General features: G+C 36.8%; 2 protein-coding genes across 2 annotated transcripts; both read right to left on the reverse strand.

The window, feature by feature from the left end:
• Positions 1-4,096: 4,096 nt before the first annotated feature.
• Positions 4,097-8,516, reverse strand: LOC103929560 (protein DENND6A). Its single transcript, XM_009338778.3, is given in 7 exon segments — positions 4,097-4,314; positions 4,408-4,777; positions 5,449-5,641; positions 5,739-6,804; positions 6,807-7,474; positions 7,860-8,279; positions 8,397-8,516. Coding segments are annotated over 4 exon segments (2,025 nt in total). The 5' UTR covers positions 7,351-7,474; positions 7,860-8,279; positions 8,397-8,516; the 3' UTR covers positions 4,097-4,314; positions 4,408-4,555.
• Positions 8,517-9,186: 670 nt separating this feature from the next.
• LOC103929572 lies at positions 9,187-14,725 on the reverse strand. The gene is made up of 14 exons (XM_009338796.3): positions 14,120-14,725; positions 13,243-13,333; positions 13,021-13,105; positions 12,676-12,760; positions 12,326-12,395; positions 11,616-11,685; positions 11,311-11,356; positions 10,934-11,183; positions 10,646-10,851; positions 10,419-10,493; positions 10,057-10,126; positions 9,864-9,944; positions 9,669-9,748; positions 9,187-9,583 (listed from the first exon to the last, which is right to left on the reverse strand). Exons 1-14 carry the CDS (start codon positions 14,239-14,241, stop codon positions 9,505-9,507), a joined length of 1,410 nt encoding a protein of 469 aa, XP_009337071.1. The 5' UTR covers positions 14,242-14,725; the 3' UTR covers positions 9,187-9,504.
• Positions 14,726-17,197: the final 2,472 nt, after the last annotated feature.

Raw genomic sequence — 17,197 nt, forward strand, 5'->3', positions numbered from 1 at the left:
CAAACAACAAGTGTATGTAAGTTTTCTCAAATTCAGTCACGTAACTCTTTTTGACAATATGCAATGGCATGTCTCAATTTAAATAGAAAGATGAAAGATTCTTTTTTTTTTTCTATCTCTGAGACGTGGCCAATTCTCCATTCCAAGTTGCTAAAATGCGCCCCCATATAACTCCAACTCTGAAAAAGAGATATCATATAAATTTGACCAACATGCATTATTGCCAATTTTACTTTCGTCGAACCTAACATGCCTCATTTTTCTAGATTGAGATCATCTTTGAATTTTAAAATTCTGAAGTCGATATATTTATTAATTTGGAGTATTGATTTAAATCAGTGGTTTTTATTGACCTTATTTTACTGATTCACCTCACATACAAAACCACATCCTCATCTTTCTCTCTCTGCCTCATCTCTCTTGAATTGTCCGGATTACTGAATCCACCTGTCCTGGAGTTTGAGATTCGGAGATGATCTCAATTACCTTTCCCTGATTTCCCACACCCTCTCGTTATATATATATATATATATCAGTATTGCTATATATGTTTGTCATGAACTTTTTTATGAAAAACAAAACAAAAGCCTCACAGTAACTTGTAATTTTCTTGTGTAGAATTTTAGAAGAAAACAATAAAACTAGTTAGAATTATTGTTAAACTTAGAAGTATGTTATGATTCAATGAGATTAGGCCTCTGAGGGTGGACTTAAACATCATGTCAAAATCATCTTAATCATTCTTGATTGATTAACGGTTTGTGGCTTTAACAAAGAGATAAAAACCCAACCCAGTAATGATGAATAACAAGATATATTCAATCAAACCACGAAACCAATTTGTAAGGCTGCTTGATTATGTCCACTACTGTTATAATTCCCTTCTAGCGCCACCTAGATCCTCGCTTAGGCATTAGGCAGTTAGCTACAACCACGATTAATCACTAAACATTTATAAATTAAGAAAAGATGCCTAGATTTGCTTAGGCTTCCGCTTAACCTGCCTAAGCACCTTAAAGGAGGCGTTGAGGGTGAGCGAAAGGTGCAGACGCATAGGCCCCAAATTTGAAGTGGCCCCTAAATTTTTGCCATCTAACATCATGTAATAATGTTCTATATTTAAAAAAAAAATTTGATTTGTTAGCACTTTAAAACCACATTGTGCACTTCTTATTAGAGATTTTTTTTTCCTTTCTAAATATAAAAACTTGGAGTACAATGAGATATTTTGTGTGTCTAATAACACCCTAAAAAATGAAAGTTTCTTAATTTTATTATATAACAACGTTATACATTCAAGTAAAACTTTAAAGTTAGAGGTTTAAAGTTTTTTTTTTTTCATGTTTGATTGTTTAAGATAAAATTGCTTTTGATTATTTAGTGAAGGTTATGTTTGTAGATCTTTTTACTTATCATTAATAACACTTGTAAACATGCAATCACTGAGTACTAAAGTTTGTTTGTTTTATTTTTATTTTTATGAATAAACGGTATTATATACACTAAGGATGTGGGGGAGTGGGCTAAGCCTCATAATGAGCTAACAATAATGTGGTTCAAATTCGCCTTTGACGATAATGGAACCTAAGACCTCTCACTTCCAAGTGAAGAGGAATATCATTAGATCGTAGTACTAAGTGGCTTTGTTTTGATTTAAGTGAATGTTTTCTAGTATCAATATGTTGTCATACCTTTATTAGTACTTAAAACTATCTTAAGAAGGGCCCATTTACAAATTTCACACAAGACCTCCAAAATTTCAGAGATGGCCCTGAAGCACCTATCTAAGTCGCCAGCTTCACTTAGAGAGAAGATATATAACTTTTATTTTGCATTTTATTTTTTCAATAAATTGTAAGAAACTTATTGAATACTTACACAAACACTCATTATATGCTTGTTCCTCATGTTTTCGATATGTTCTAATACTTCATAATTCATATATCATTCTATTTTGTAATTTATATATGTCAATACAATTATTTATATTTTTCCAAGTACAAATAGACATTTATTTGTATGTTATATAATAAATTTAATTAAAATTAAAAACTGGTCTCTGCCTAGACCCTCCCTAGACAACTAGATGCTAGCCCACTAGTGGCCACCGTATTAGCGCCTTTCAGAATCTTGCATGACAAGTCTCACATTAAATGAAAACTTTATTACGCATGACGTGCCCATACACAAGTTTTTCTCCTGTTCAAGCCCAGAAATTATGGTTAGTCCACAAATATTTTAGTGAAGAAGATGAGGACCATTCTAAACGAGAATTGACCCTTAAATGGAGTCTAGGAAATCTCCATTAGATTTAAAGGTAGACAATTATCAACCGTGTCACGTTCAACCGTCAATTCTTTGCCCAGCAAATTGACGTATTAATTAACGGTTTACAATTGACTTGTGGTCCAAAATTTACATCAAGATTTGTTTTCCTTTCTCTTTCACAAAGAATCTTTAACCCCAAAAAAAAAAGAAAAAAAAGAAAAGAACCACTCAGTTGTTGCTTTGTTGGTCAGTTGGCCATGCTCAGGATAAATGGAAAGAGAAATTTTATTTAAATTCATGTAATTTTTTTTTTACATTCAATTTAAAATTTTAATGTTAATTATTTATTTTATCTTATTGCATAATTATTATTAAGTACAAAATGAAATTAATAATAAAACTCAAATTTATCAATAAATCCAAACATTATAACTAAACCCTACGATCACTCTTTGTTTATTCTATGTTCATTCCGGCTAAAACCCTAATAACTCTCATAGAGAAAAATAAGTTTTTTTTATTGATGGATGGTGATTTTGAAGTTTTGAATCCTTCAACCAAGGGATAACTCAATTTATGAATTTTTTGTTCGTTTGATTTCAATTTTTTAGAGTTTATAAGATGAGTATTTTGGTTTTAAATTTTTTTTTTCAATCAATCCCGAATAGTTTGTTTATCTTTCTGCAACAGCAAATTGCTACAGTCGGTCTCCCACTGTTTATCTGCACCCCAAAAACCCAAAAAGGCTTATAGATATTGCAAGGACCTTGGATTCCGTTTGCTTCTTCTGTTTTTATTTTTATTTTTTCCCTTCTCTGTCGGTGTAGTATGACTACACCCCAAAATCATGGCATCAATGTAGCTATTGGTGCAAATAGTATTGCCTAAAAGTCCTAATACAAAGACTGCACCCCAAAAAACCAAAAAGACTTGCAGATATTGCAAGCATCTTGGATTCTGTTTGCTTCTATTTTTATATTATTTTTTTTCTTCTCTGTCGGTGTAGTCTAACTACACCCCAAAATCATGGCATCAATGTAGCCATTGGTGCAAATAGTATTGCCTAAAAGTCCTAATACAAAAGCTGCACCTCAAAAAACCAAACAGACTCGCAGATAGTAGTATATACAAGCACAAAACAGAGTTAAAAATCAAATGGGTGTAAAAATAAATCCACATATTAAATTAGGTTTATAAGGGCATATTAGGTAGTAAATTAGGGTTTAAAAAGATATTAATAGTTTAGTTAAAAATCAAATGAGTAGAAAAAGTAAATTGGGTGTAGAAATAGATTACATGAGTTTAAATAAAATTTTCCAAATATAAATTACTGCGGTAAAAAGTGCTATATTCTTTCTTCAAGGCCCACCAATATTCTGCAATCATAGGCTCAACAAATTGCCATCTTTGGCCAATCTGAAAAGTTCTTACAGAGTCGGTGCCAGTGAGTGTTTCTCCATATTAACGTATGCCCTGTATTTGTACGTCCTTAGATGCCCGGGTAAAAACGGGGTTTATCGCCACTGTAGCGTCCAGACTACTAATACGACGTCATGAGGAAGACTCCATCAATATGACCTTGTATTAGTGGTTCAAGGCGTTATAATAGCAGTGAACTCATATTCTTCTGCCCGGCCGCCCATATACAGCATAAACTTGCACGAGAGAGGCCCCCTCCTCGGCCCACCTCATGTGAGCGTGTTGCTGTAACTTCAGCAGTTGTATTGATTACTATGGCCGGAAACCCAAAAAAACTCATACTGGTAAAGCGAAAAGAAACAAGATTTACACACCAAAACAAAGCAAAAACTCATCTTTCACTTTCGGATAGGGAGAGGGCTGAAAACGATATTGAATTGATGCAATAACTACAAGTGGAAGGTTGTGCCCCTCGTCGTTTCGACAACAAAGTACTAGCTTAAACATTGTTGAGAATACAAATAATATGAATCTTCAACTTCAATTAGAAAACCAATTACCTTCTAATCAACTCGCGTGTTTCGTACTTTGATTACTCATTTGGCAGTACTTTGATTCTGCGCACATCTGTTTTTATAAAGGAAGAAAGTTAAAAAAATGAAATGAAAAAACTATAGATATCACCAGGAAGGAAGGAAGCACCAAGTACCTATCAATTACCTCGTTGAAAAATGGATCTCGAAGTTGGGGAAGTTATCTCAGCCCAGAAACAGAAGGACGCTACAAATATATTAACAAGTGCTGTCCTTCGACGGCACATGAAGATTGTTGATACCAGAGGCAACTGATTCCCAGCCAGTTTTGCACACTATCTTGGTGATGTTGATGATACAACCCCAACTTGTATAAGTGGGCGCCCAGGAAGTTTTGTACGGTCAGGAGCTCCTTTTAGAAGGGCCGCCTTTTGTGGGTTTAGCAGTAGAAGTTGCTGCATGTCGTCGGGAAGTACATTGAAAATCGCCTGCAGATCTCCCTTAAGTTTTTGGCAAGTTGCAGTAGAGTCTGTGCTAGCCCTTCCTGATTGCTGCGCCTGAGAGATGACAATTTTCGGGAAAAAATGAATATAATACAATTTCTTCATTTATTAATAAAGACATGCAAATTAGTTCTTCAGTGATATTATGTTCAACATCATCTTCTGCTTTAGATACTTCTGAGCATATCTTTAAGCTATTCTAACTCTGATGTAATGCTCACTACTCGGTTCATTAAATGCTGATGGCACAGTTAATGAACAGGTAACCTTATAGTCCACTTATATGTTCACTTAAGAATAGGGTTAGTCGGTGATCCCCTCATCGTTCTTACTTTGAGAATAGAACAAACTTATGCATAAATCAACAGGAGATAATCTACTGTTAACTCAAAACAACATTGAAATTGCAACGGGAGATAATCTTCCAGATTTCCTACAAGAGATACCAAGAGAAAAGATAACAACACCTAGTAGCCTTGTAAACCAGACATCTTGTAATGCTTGAGCAATTGCACCTTTTGACCTCTCTCATAAAGATATTAGAGTCGTCTTAACAAGTTACTATAAATCTGAAAATTATCTTAAAAGTGGTTTCAGATGGACCATCATAAAAATGCTAGTACATATAGCATGCTTTACCAGAAACTGTTATTGGTTTTTTAATTTTATGTGGGGAGGGGAGCATTGATAGAAGATAGCATGCTTAGCAGGGAGTGGGACATTACCACTGTTTCTTCATGAAGATGTCTGTCAATACAATCAAAGGAATCAACAATTTCCAATTCAGACATCTTAGACATTAACTGTAGTATATCAGTCTTCAATCTGGCCTGCTTCCATAGTCTATGTTGTTCTTGTTCAGCAACAGCACGCCTTCTTTGAAACCATGGTGCAAAGTTTGGTCCCTGTAGAAATCGCCTAAACAGACAGAAAACACAGACCAATGATTACCATATGTAAAGGAAACCAAGTAGAACGGTTGGTGAGGAGTGGTAGTAAATGTTACATTTATTACCGGTATAAGTCCAGCCAGTTAGATCTCATTCGTTTCGATAGAAACTTCCCAGGTCCTCTTTCTGATAAACTTCCCAGGAACTCATCAGCATTAAATGGAATAAGAGGGGGAGGGTCTACAAACGGAGAAGATCCTTCTGAAGGTGTTCTAGTCCTAAAATATGGACCAAAAGGAGCCAAAAAGTTAGTAGTGAGCTCCAAGAAATGTCGCCGCAATATTTCATTGTTAACAACTGACATTGATTCCTCAACCCTTGGTGACATCCCAGCATCTATAAGCCTATTCAGGATAGAAGTGTCCGGCTTAGTTGTGGCAGAGTAAGTGCTCCAAATGGCTTCCTTATGTTCCGTCATGAGACAAAGAGGACCCTCTCTCCACAACTTCACAGAATTCAACAAATTTGAAGGAGATAATTTTTTCAAGGAAAGCTGTTGAAAGCCAAATCCTTCGGCTCTACCTGTAAGTCTTCCAGTAGATGACCTGGAAGCAAGGGTAAGCCGGTTTGTATGAGGAGCAGGGCTTCCAACTGAAACAACGTGGGGCATATTACGAAGAGATTTAAGAAAAAACAGGTTGGTTACACCCAAAATCATAGGTGGAAAGGTATCTCCTTCAAGGAGGGAGTTCAGGTGGGCAAATTTAGGGTCATGGATAGTGAAATAAGGTCTAAAATCCACACTGCAAAGTAAAGGTGCAACCAAACTGACAAGACCAGCAACAGCCTCACTGCATTGCGGAGGAGTTGGAGCTATGATAAGCAAGGGCTCACCGATAAGTATCAACTCCCACATAACCCAGAGCTGTAATAATACACCCCTGAAGATGCCAAATAGATCCGAGTCATGAAAAAGGCCCTGGGGGACTGACTGGTTATTAGGAAGAAAAGGAGCCATCGAGGAGGCAGACTCTTCAAGCAACATTCCGTTCTCTGACGGCAAGCTATGTGCAGGTGGCAAGTTCACTTTCAGCGCAGCATTCCCAATAGGAAGCTCCATCAGCCTCCCAGGTACAGGAGCAGGCCACATTGAAACATAAGCAGTAATATGCTCAAGAGCTTTCCTTCCATGTCAAAATATAGAGGACCCATGATTTGTAACAACGGTCTAAACACACTAGAGTATGGACTGTGCGACAAGATTACCACAGACTTCTGCTCCCCGCCTCGTTTTAGCCTCTCATCATGTCTCTGTCTATTAAAAACATACCCATACATGTATCTCGAAGCATTAGAATTGTTGTTACTTTTTGACCTCTTAAGGACATTTACATCGGGAGACTTAGGATCTAACTTCTTATCACTTTTAGTCATCTCGGTGGAGGACACATTGTCAATTTGAGAACTTTCCCGCCTTTGAATCCGGAAAAAGAACATACTATCATGAATGCTTGAGCGGTTCTGATGCTGGGAAACAGAATCCGGGAAAGAACTAAAGGCAATTTCAAGCTCCTCATCTTGTGTAAGACAACCGGGTGGGTAGCACTCTTCAATTAGCTGACCCTGTTCAAGATCAAACCTAATAATACAAAAGGCCACAACCCATTGCTGCAAAGATTCTGGATCAAGCTTTGGACTATTTTCGGACTTCACTGAAAGTGAAGGAGAACGACTCATTTCCAAAAAAATCAAAGCCCGATTTTACTGATCAAAATGCCACTCCACATCGTCTTCAGCAGCCATTTCGACAACAAAACCACTAATACCCAGTTGAACTTTTGTGGGTTTTCTTCCTCACAACCTAGCCAATAAATTTCAAAAGACCTCATTAATTTCTAGATAACAATGTAATTCAAAGACGGAAATTTTTGTTAGGTAATTACAGCTTTCCTTGCGAATGCTTGAGTAAATTATACAAAGGAAACAAGATACATTCTTTTTTTCTTCATCGATTGAGATTACAGTTCTTTAACAATGCATGAATCTAAAGCTAACTTCTTGCTTACTTCAGGTGAAATTACCACATAACAAAAACAACCCATGATTCCATTTTTTCTTTCCTTCCATTTTCTCAGCAACCAAACAAAGTCCCAAGAAAAAAACCAACACACGAAAAAATGCAACACAAGAATCACAAACTCGAATTCAGAATAAAGATCTACGCAAAAGGGTTGCTCGAACTTTACCTGAATCGGAAAACCCAGAACCGAATTCTTGCAGAAACCAATCTGGATCAGCGAAACGAAGACACCCAATTGGCCAAAAACAAACGGAGCTCCCTCAGAAATTGAACAACTCGAACAAGAACAGTAAAGATTCTACAAAGGGTTTATGCGAATTGAACCAAATGGAACTCCCTTTGGCTGTGCTGAGGAGGAGGAGGCGGAGTATCCGAAATTCAAAATCCAATGAATTCGAAATTTTGAACGTTTTAATTTATGATTTAATTGGGAAATTTTACAGAGATCGTGAATTTTAGGGTCTCTGTCGATCAGTTCAGGCCGCAATCGTGACTTGATTTGGAAAGTATTTGACCGCTAGCTGTTGCAATCTGGTATCTCTTCCTCCTCGAACCTGTGCCTCATCATCGTCATCGATATCTAAACCTGGGATCAAGGACCCGGAGATCGAACTGTTAAAATTTGATCTAACGATTACAAATAGGAAATTATTTAAAAATTATAACAATTCTAAACGTTGGATTAAATTTCAAAAATCCGAACCTTCGAATCTCTAGAATTTGGTCGAAGAGATCCATAGGAGATCTCTTCCCAAATAATTGTATCCACCGTACAAATTTTTTTGGTCCCTGCAATGGTGCGGTTACTCTCGTTACCTACTCCTTTAATATTATCTATACACTTATTATTTTTATTTATTTTTATTTCAACTGTGGAATCAAATTGAAAAAGATCAATGCCACAAAGTATCCGATTACAATTATTTCGTACTCTGAAAAAAATTAACGGTCAAATTTAAGCATTGATACTCCGTGAATGAATTCGAAACTTTGAATATCATGAGGCATTGTAGTAAAATCTAAGTTTTTTTGGTCATATACGTACTACATATGTGTAAATATTATATACCAAGTTACGAAGACGTTGATCGGACTCATAGTTCGTTTAAGCGCTTACGGTAAAATTAATTTTGAATTCTGAAAATTTTTTTTTAGAAAAAGTAACATATGCATTTCTTACAAAAAGCACCCAAGATCCCCTTGAACTTTTACTAAAAATTAATTTCAAAATTATTTTTACTAAAAACACTTTTAGTCATTAAAAACTAATTGCAAACGAGCCCTTACATTTCTTTTTGTTGTTGGACTTGGAGATATTAAGCATTTATAAAGTTGTCATCCAAATATTATGTTCTCATAGTCTTTTTGTCCTCTTGGGTTTATTTTTTGCTATGACCCTTCGAACTCTACTTTAATCTCGCTCTACCCCTAAAAACCAAATTGCGTCGTTTTACCTCCTGAAACTCAATTTTTTATTTCAAGGACCATAAACCTCAGTGAAAATTGACCATTCGTAAAACTATCATTTATGACTCACTTGTTATACTAGTACTTTCCACTCTGCATATTTACAATTTCAAAAGGTAGAAAAAACAGAGAAAAATGCTACTCAGTTTTTGTAAAAGTGACTGCACATCTTGCATCTCCTATAATCCTTTGCTTTGCTTAATTAGAACCAGTAAAACTCACCACCATGGAAGTTAGAGTATAATCCGTGTTAAGAACATTTGCCGAATCAAGGTTACCGTCCCGCTCTATCTACCCCAGTTCCATATTATACAACATTCGAAGCGGGACGGGTGGATTGAAACCTAAACATCATACACAGGTAACCGCTGCTCGATTGATTCACGGCATATCGGGCACTTCTTACATTTGTCACAGCAGAAACTGCGCGATATTGAAAAACAATGAGCACGAGTTGCATCTATACCAAATTGAAAAATTTACAAACTTAAGAGTCATGTGATTGTACCTGCAAAGGACACGATGCCGACATGGTAGCAGGACCACACTAATCTCTCCCTCGAAGCAAACGCGACATAACACTTTTTCCTGACCGATAGAGTATCAAAAAAGTTTCGGTCACAATCGAAGATACCAAGTTTCTGAAAATGAAACCACACACATGCACATGCGCTACAACCAGTTAAGGATGAGAAAGAATTACATTTTGAAGTCTTTCGTACTCCTGCTGGCTGTATTTGGTGATTTCTGTCTGTTCGCCAAGAGCCGCTTGAAGTCTCCACACCTGATATTTTAGATAATAATTCAAAGGCACAAATGAAGATTTATATATATGAAGTATTGGACAATATATAATAACTAGCCAAAAGCAACAAAAACAAAGGCGCTATGATCACCTCCTCAGTGAGATCCTTCTTAGGCATTTTCTTCACTATCTCAGGTGGGTAACCACAAAAAGTGTTGTATCTGCATTTTAAGAACCAAATATACAAATATCAGAAACGCTAGATCTAGAAGTTTCATGAATTTTTTAAGGGTGGTGCTATCCACACACCCATTTTTACCTCTCACACACCCTTCTCAACTTTTGACCATCGGATCGAATGAACTGAAGAAGACAATGGACAAAATTTAACTAAGGGTGTGTGGGAGGTAAAAAGGGGTGTGCGAATAGCACTTTCATAGTTCAAACTGCAAACTGTATCACAGTTGCGTATAGATCTTTCAGAGAACATAGAAGACAAGGAACAGTACTAACCCGGATGCCCCCTCATGAAACAGTTTGGCATGTTCTTCTCGACTTCCTTCATCTATCGACCACCAGCCCAGTAGCCTGCAGTAAACAATTTTCAAATTTAGAATCATTCCATAGTATGTTCACTGCATTTACTGCTTATATAAATCCAATGGGTTTAAATCCGCTTATTAAAGATCTCTTCAGAATCAGGGAAGAGTGAATTAACAAAACAAAAACAAACTTTCTACCTAGAACCATGGTGCAAAAACCCGAAGCAGTCATGAGCTCTTGAAGAAAATCTAAAATATAATCCCGTGCCAGCCCCACTACGCAACAAAAGTACAATTTTCTCCACCAACCTACATGCAGAAAATAGTACACCGGCGCCTTGGAGTAAAAAAAGAGGAGAGAAGAGAACTGGAAGTGGGATGTGTCTAGCGTTTTCTGGGGTTCCCTGAAATTTGAAGTTACAGAAGGTCAGTTAATAAAATTACCCAAAATGTAGCCATGAACCACAACCCAAAAACATGACATACCGCAAGGCGCATACAAAGGAGAACTTGAAAGCCAATCACGGGAATTTTCATAAGATGCCCACCAATATCTTGCAGACCACACATTCTATCTTGATTCTGATCCTCTTCTGCTGAAACTACTAAACTACTATTCCAGTCAAGATATCTAATAGTTGTAGAAGATGAAGTAGCTTCTCTTGTACGAGAATTTCTATGAATCACTGGATTGGACCACTTTGTACAGACAAGAAAGGCAAAGCATTCTGCAATACTGTGAAACATATGCACTTCTTAGTCACCCAAAATAGGAGCCGAATTTTTAATTTACACTATAAAAGCAAACAGAATAAGTAGCTACAAAATAGGATATATAAGCACAAGAAGCACAGAAACTGTACCTAAAATTTATAAATAAATCCCACCAACCAAGAGCACCAACATCACCTGCACATTTCATATGAGGAAGATCTCAGAAAATTAAAACACTACTTTGGACTCTCTCTGTACCTCTTCCCTACCATATACATATATACATGTATACAGTGAGAATATATATGTGCATGTATGCATATTTAAGATGATAGTGCTATGGATCAATAGGACTGTCCAGAGAAAGGATATTACAGAGGAGTAATAAGAGAAGACACCATTTTGAATGCATTTTTCATTGTTACATTTGACAGCAAGGAGTAACAGAAATTACCGCATAACTTAAGCAGAGTGAAGACTGTAGCAGCAACAAAGAAAACCATGGAGATTGCTACCCAGAAATGCTACAAGAAATACATTGGCAAACCATTAACGGCAGTTTCCAAAATTGAGTTTCTAAAACTAGGTAAAATTAAAACAAACATTTAAGTTGAACAGAAAGTAAGACGGGGGGATTTCAAAAGGCACCTAATACTCTCACATCAAATATTAATTAAATACTTACTAAAAGTAAAACCCAACCTAAAGTGTTAAACTATTTTCCCACTATATCTGAAAGTTAAAGATAACACAAATGGACATGCCATGATGTCATTACAAAATAGTAAATTTGAACAAGAAAAATGCACCAAATATAAAAGGATAAAACACAAATTGCAAGCAATATCATGGAAAAACTATTCATTTAAACTTGAGTACCATGATAAGAAACTTTGGGAAATCTCGTAGGAAAAGCTAACAATTGCTATCCATTGTATGACACTATCTTCTTCGGACATTAGTGATGGCAGAGAAAATAGACGATTCATTTTCATTGCTTTTACGTGATTGACACTTCTCCAAATAATTTATATTTCCTTGAAGACTTGTTAACGTAGAAGATAAATTTTATCAAAGCCATATAAACTATCACTTTAGAATAAGGTGGTATGAAAAAGTTTGCTAATCCTTGGACAGTTTATCAACTAATGAAACAAAACTTACAGGAAGTGTCTCCCATATTGTCTCATCGCTCATGCCTTCATTATCCCCTGGCATTAGAGCCCTGCACATCCTGTTAAAGAAATGAATATCGATTAAAATCAGCAAAAAACACCCACTACACTAGAGCATTTCTGTGGGGGGGGGAAGAGAAAGTAACAAGGGAGGATTATGGCTAACACAATACATATTTCCATATTCTTAATTATATCTAACAACACAAAAATGATTTTTTTTTTTTTTTTCTTCTGTAATAGATATTTGATGTTTTCTCAATAAAAATAAACAGTAATCTGTTATACAACTTATACTAAAATATGAGATACAAAAAGAGTAAATGTCAAAGGAGATACCTGAAATTGTCAATTAGAATAATTACTTCAAAGGCCAGTAAGGGTAGAAAGACAACCTTCAAGTTGACAGCTGCAAAACCATGAACTGCAAAGAGATAACTAATCAGGGTCTTGCACTAGGACTCATTCTATTATCCAAAGATGAAATCCTTCTAGTAACAGGGCATTTTAAAGCATAACAGCTCAGTACAGAGTTCACAGTTTGATGCATTAAAAGAAAAATCAATAAACTTCATTAGGGTCAACATCTTCTGCATGCATTTCCGACCCATGAAAGTAGGCATCACCGTATCAGTCCCCAAAATCATTTTTTTCAAGGATAAAAGCAAGGAGTAGGGTGCGTACCGGAAACACTTTCAAGATATATACAAAGGAGCAACTCAAATGCAACTAGCAATGGTGTGGCAACAACAGCATGACATGGTGCCCACTGTACAACAGAGAAAATCTTAGTGGTGCAGATTCACAATTATAAATGACAAATTTTAGTCTTTTGTATTCAAACCACACAGGGTATCAGTGTAATGGAAATAATCTACACAACTGTAAAGAAACACAATGACATACATGACGACCGTGTGGAACAGAAGGAGCAGGTAATGAGAATCTTCCTCGGGCAACAACTGCATGAAATATCCAAAGTGGAAAGAAAATTATCCTGCAACGAAAACGCAAAACAACTCAGAAAGAAACTATAGTGATTGATGCTAAGAAGATATATGCCCTCGGGTGGTTCTAAAGTTCTAACTAACATATGCATATATATATATATATGAAAGTCACCTTTCTCTATCAAACTTTTCACAACGAAATATCTTCAAAGAGGTGCCAATACCACTGTCATTTGGAAGACTGTTTCCTAATGTACGTAGCACACAAAATGGACCATGGGCGGTATGACTATTGGCACGAAACAGTTCAATACAGGCTCTTATTTATTTTCTTTGGAGTTCTTACCAAATAGTTCATGTCATTTAAAACGCAGAACGAAAAGAACACGGACAATGACGCTTCATCTGTAATAACAAGAATTTTGAATCCCATTCGAATTGAAGAACGCTCCTTGATCCTAAACTTGCACTGCCTATGACACCAGTGAATTAATTTCCCAATCTATAAGCACACCAATTCCTCTTTTCACACCAGCTGCCATTTCTCCACCAAAATTACACAGTTTCTAATTTCATTTTCTCACCAATTAGAACAAAATTTCAAACTTTTTTCCTTTTCTTCTCAATCACAAATATACACAGGTCACATGCAAACCAATTTTCCATCAAACCAAACAAAACCCATCACCTGCCTCATCAATCCAACAAAATTCCCAAACTTTCCCACCCTAAAATTTAACAATTCCATTCAAATTAAACAAAAGTTAGAGCTGAAGAACTTAGGAGAGAGAGAGAGAGAGAGAGAGAGAGGGAGGGAGGGAGAGTAAACGGACCACCAAGAGTAGGAGGCGGCGACGCCGTCGAGCTTGAGGACGAGCAGTAGCGTAAAGGAGAAGAGGAGGCTGTGGGCCACCAAGGCCTGCACGGACTTCAACACTCTCCACCAGTTCATCATCGCCGTAAAACGACGTCGTCCGCTGCGAGAGTCGAGACTTCAGATTGTGAGAAATCTCAGAAGGAGATTGCTGTTTCAGACTTCAGTAGGCGCCATTGAAACGAAGGAGGCAAGAAATATTCTCTCTCCCCTTCTTCTCTTTCGTCTCTCCTTTACTTTCCTGAATAAAAAACAAATCGCATTTACTCTCTCTCCCTCTCTCTCTCTCTCTCTCTCCTCCGAAAAAAATAAAATAAATAGTTATGGATTTTGCTCGCTTCCACTCCACGGCAAAGTGATGCCGTCGCTACTGCGGCGGAAACGGCTGGCGCGGCCTGCTCCGGCTGAGCTCTTTCCGATTCGGAGACCCGGATTGTGCGGTGCAATTACTATTTTACCCCTGCAATTACGTAGGTGTGTTTAAAGTTAAAGGTACTATGTCTATTATCTTCATCCATAACAGTTGATCTACCTAATAAGGAAAAACAATTAGATGCACAAATGTTCAGAAATCATCAATCTGGCGTTCGGATTTGGTGATTTCATTCTTTTTACGTTTTTAAAGAAGGATTTGGTTGAAATCTATGGTTTAACTTCAACGTCGTTGTTTGAGTTAATATTTGAACATTGGACTGCAAGGATAAAGAAGCTCAAATATGCCAATTAAAAGAAGATTTACCCGAAGCCCAAACATCAAGCCCAAAGACAAATTGGCTCCTTCCCATTAATGCATAGGCCATGTGCCTATGATTTAAATGTCAAGTGATGAGAATTAACTCACAATCAGCCAAAAAGCACTTTTCAATGGCAGTACAAGTAAAAAGCTGATAACTCACTACCCTTCCAAATGCTTTCGGGCAAGAGTAAAGTCACTGCAGTCGGGCTAATTTGTCTATAAAATGAGGAAGAGGCCCTAGAAACAAAGACACTCAACTAATCAAACAAACAAATATACAAACTCTACTCTCATGCCATATTTGCATCTAAAAGTTGTAATCAGCCCAGATCTCAGTCATTTTCAGGATATCTCCCTCACAAAAGCTATCTTTTGTCTTTTTTAGAATCTATGCTATCACCTCTAGTGGCATAGTATCGATTCCCTTGTGTAAACTGGTTTACCATACATCCTTTTTTAGCATAGAAACCTCTATAAACCCAAAGAGAAGTGATTGCAAGAGGTTCAACCTTGCTAGACAAGGTGAAATCTTGAACCTTTTGCCCGAAGCTCTTTGTTTGTTTTCTGAATTTGTAGATCTATTACTTAATGCATTCTCCATTATGTATTCAAGTCATATCCGTCTGCTTTCCTACTTTAAAAGTTTTATTTGTATCTGGATCTAGTCAGTTTAATGGATATGCTTTCATTTAAAACCAATCAAGAACCAAACAAATGACTTTCAAACATACAAGACTATGAATTGAAAGTCCTTGGTCACAAGGCAAGAAAAAGAACTTAATGTGGACTTAACCCATCCACAACAATCATTTGATAACAAGAAGTCCGAGTAACTTGGGGCGCAAGTAATCGACTAAAAACAATTTTGTTCTACATCTACTATATGACATAGCAGTGGCACGCTTAGCACTTAGTTTTGATTGCGAGCCTCAAGGTCTACACCTAATGCCCCACAAAGGCACCTTTCAAAACTAACTCTGTTCTCTACTTGCAGCACATCAGCAAGCAAGAACCCGACTACACATCCAAAGTGCCAATCCTTTGGGGAACTGTGCTTTGAGCCGAGAAGCCCTCTCCAAAGAAATCTTCGCCTGAATAGCTGTCAATCAATCACTTGAAGATTAATCTCATCTTTAAAATATAAAGTTAAGACAGTTTGAAAAAAAAATAAATAAATGAAACAAAGTTCTTTCAAAAAATGGAAGTTTGTCGCTCCTTGTTGAGGAGAAAAACTCAATTCAAGTCAGGATTATGTATCCTCATCTATTCAAACACATAAAAATTCTCTCTTTGTGTCGTGTTACACTCCATTCACTCGTGTCCTTCAGTGTAAGTATGATGCCCTAGTGTTGCGAGTACACCACATATTCACTAAACTCACCTCATTGTTGATTACAACGACATCTTGTGAAAAAGAGATATGGGTGTAAAAGAAGAAAACATGAGTGAATAAGTACCGTCTGCAAAAATAATATAGCTAATTATTTGACTAATTTAGGTTTTAGTTCATGGTAATGAACTCAAATCGGCTATTAACGACATGATCTGTTTTGATGATGAATTGTGGTGTTTTAACCGTTAAATCTTGATTTTTCTATATTTAAACAAAAATTAACAGTACTCAAATACCAAATACTCCAAATCACCAAGAAAGTCTTAGACTATACTTCTCTCCTCAAATTCTTCTTGTTTTGAAACTTAATTGTTGTCATGTTGCTTAAAGTTACAGGCTCTGAGATTATTAGCGGCGGATGAACAATGGAATGAGCCGGACAACGTAGAGTCCCTAGTGTTAGGGCCCCTGGCAAGGAGATCCAAGAGCTTGCTGAAGAGGTGGACTATTTAGAGTCCGGATCCTCTTTGTGAGGATTTCGGGATCCATGAATTGTGTTCGTTCATCGTACATTGTGCAATCAAAAATCATTTTCATTATTTTTATTTAAAAATAAACATAAGCAGTACTTGAAAAAACTGATCGCATAATGTACGATGAACGGATACGATTCATGGATTTCTAGAATCATCACCAAAAGGATCCGAAGAGGATCCTGTTGGGACTATTTGGACGGCCGGGCCTGTTAGTTCATATCAGTTAGGCCATCTCTAACCGAGGGCTAGCCAGATGGCTCGTTTTAGCCCTTTGGCCCTCTAAGATATTAATATTTTAATGAATAGTACAGGGTCATATTTGCCTCCATCTCCAATCGATGGCCAAAGGGCCATAAGGCTTGTTTTAGCCCTGTCACAAAAAACCGTCTCCAACCGAGGGCCAAAAAGCCAAACATAATTTAATATTTAAAA

This window comes from the organism of the source record quoted next, unplaced genomic scaffold, assembly GCF_019419815.1.
Source record: "Pyrus x bretschneideri cultivar Hongxiangsu unplaced genomic scaffold, Pyrus_bretschneideri_v1 Contig27, whole genome shotgun sequence".
In the NCBI taxonomy this organism is placed as follows: domain Eukaryota; kingdom Viridiplantae; phylum Streptophyta; class Magnoliopsida; order Rosales; family Rosaceae; genus Pyrus; species Pyrus x bretschneideri.

What these genes read in the sequence shown, in the direction of transcription:
- LOC103929572 (XM_009338796.3), bottom strand. Translation starts at nt 14,241, where the DNA reads ATGATGAACTGGTGGAGAGTGTTGAAGTCCGTGCAGGCCTTGGTGGCC. An exon ending in ATTCTAATTGACAATTTCAG is followed by an intron (nt 12,396 to 12,675) that starts GTATCTCCTTTG and finishes TTTCTTTAACAG; the next exon opens with GATGTGCAGGGCTCTAATGC. An exon ending in AGAAGGATCTCACTGAGGAG is followed by an intron (nt 9,945 to 10,056) that starts GTGATCATAGCG and finishes CTAAAATATCAG; the next exon opens with GTGTGGAGACTTCAAGCGGC.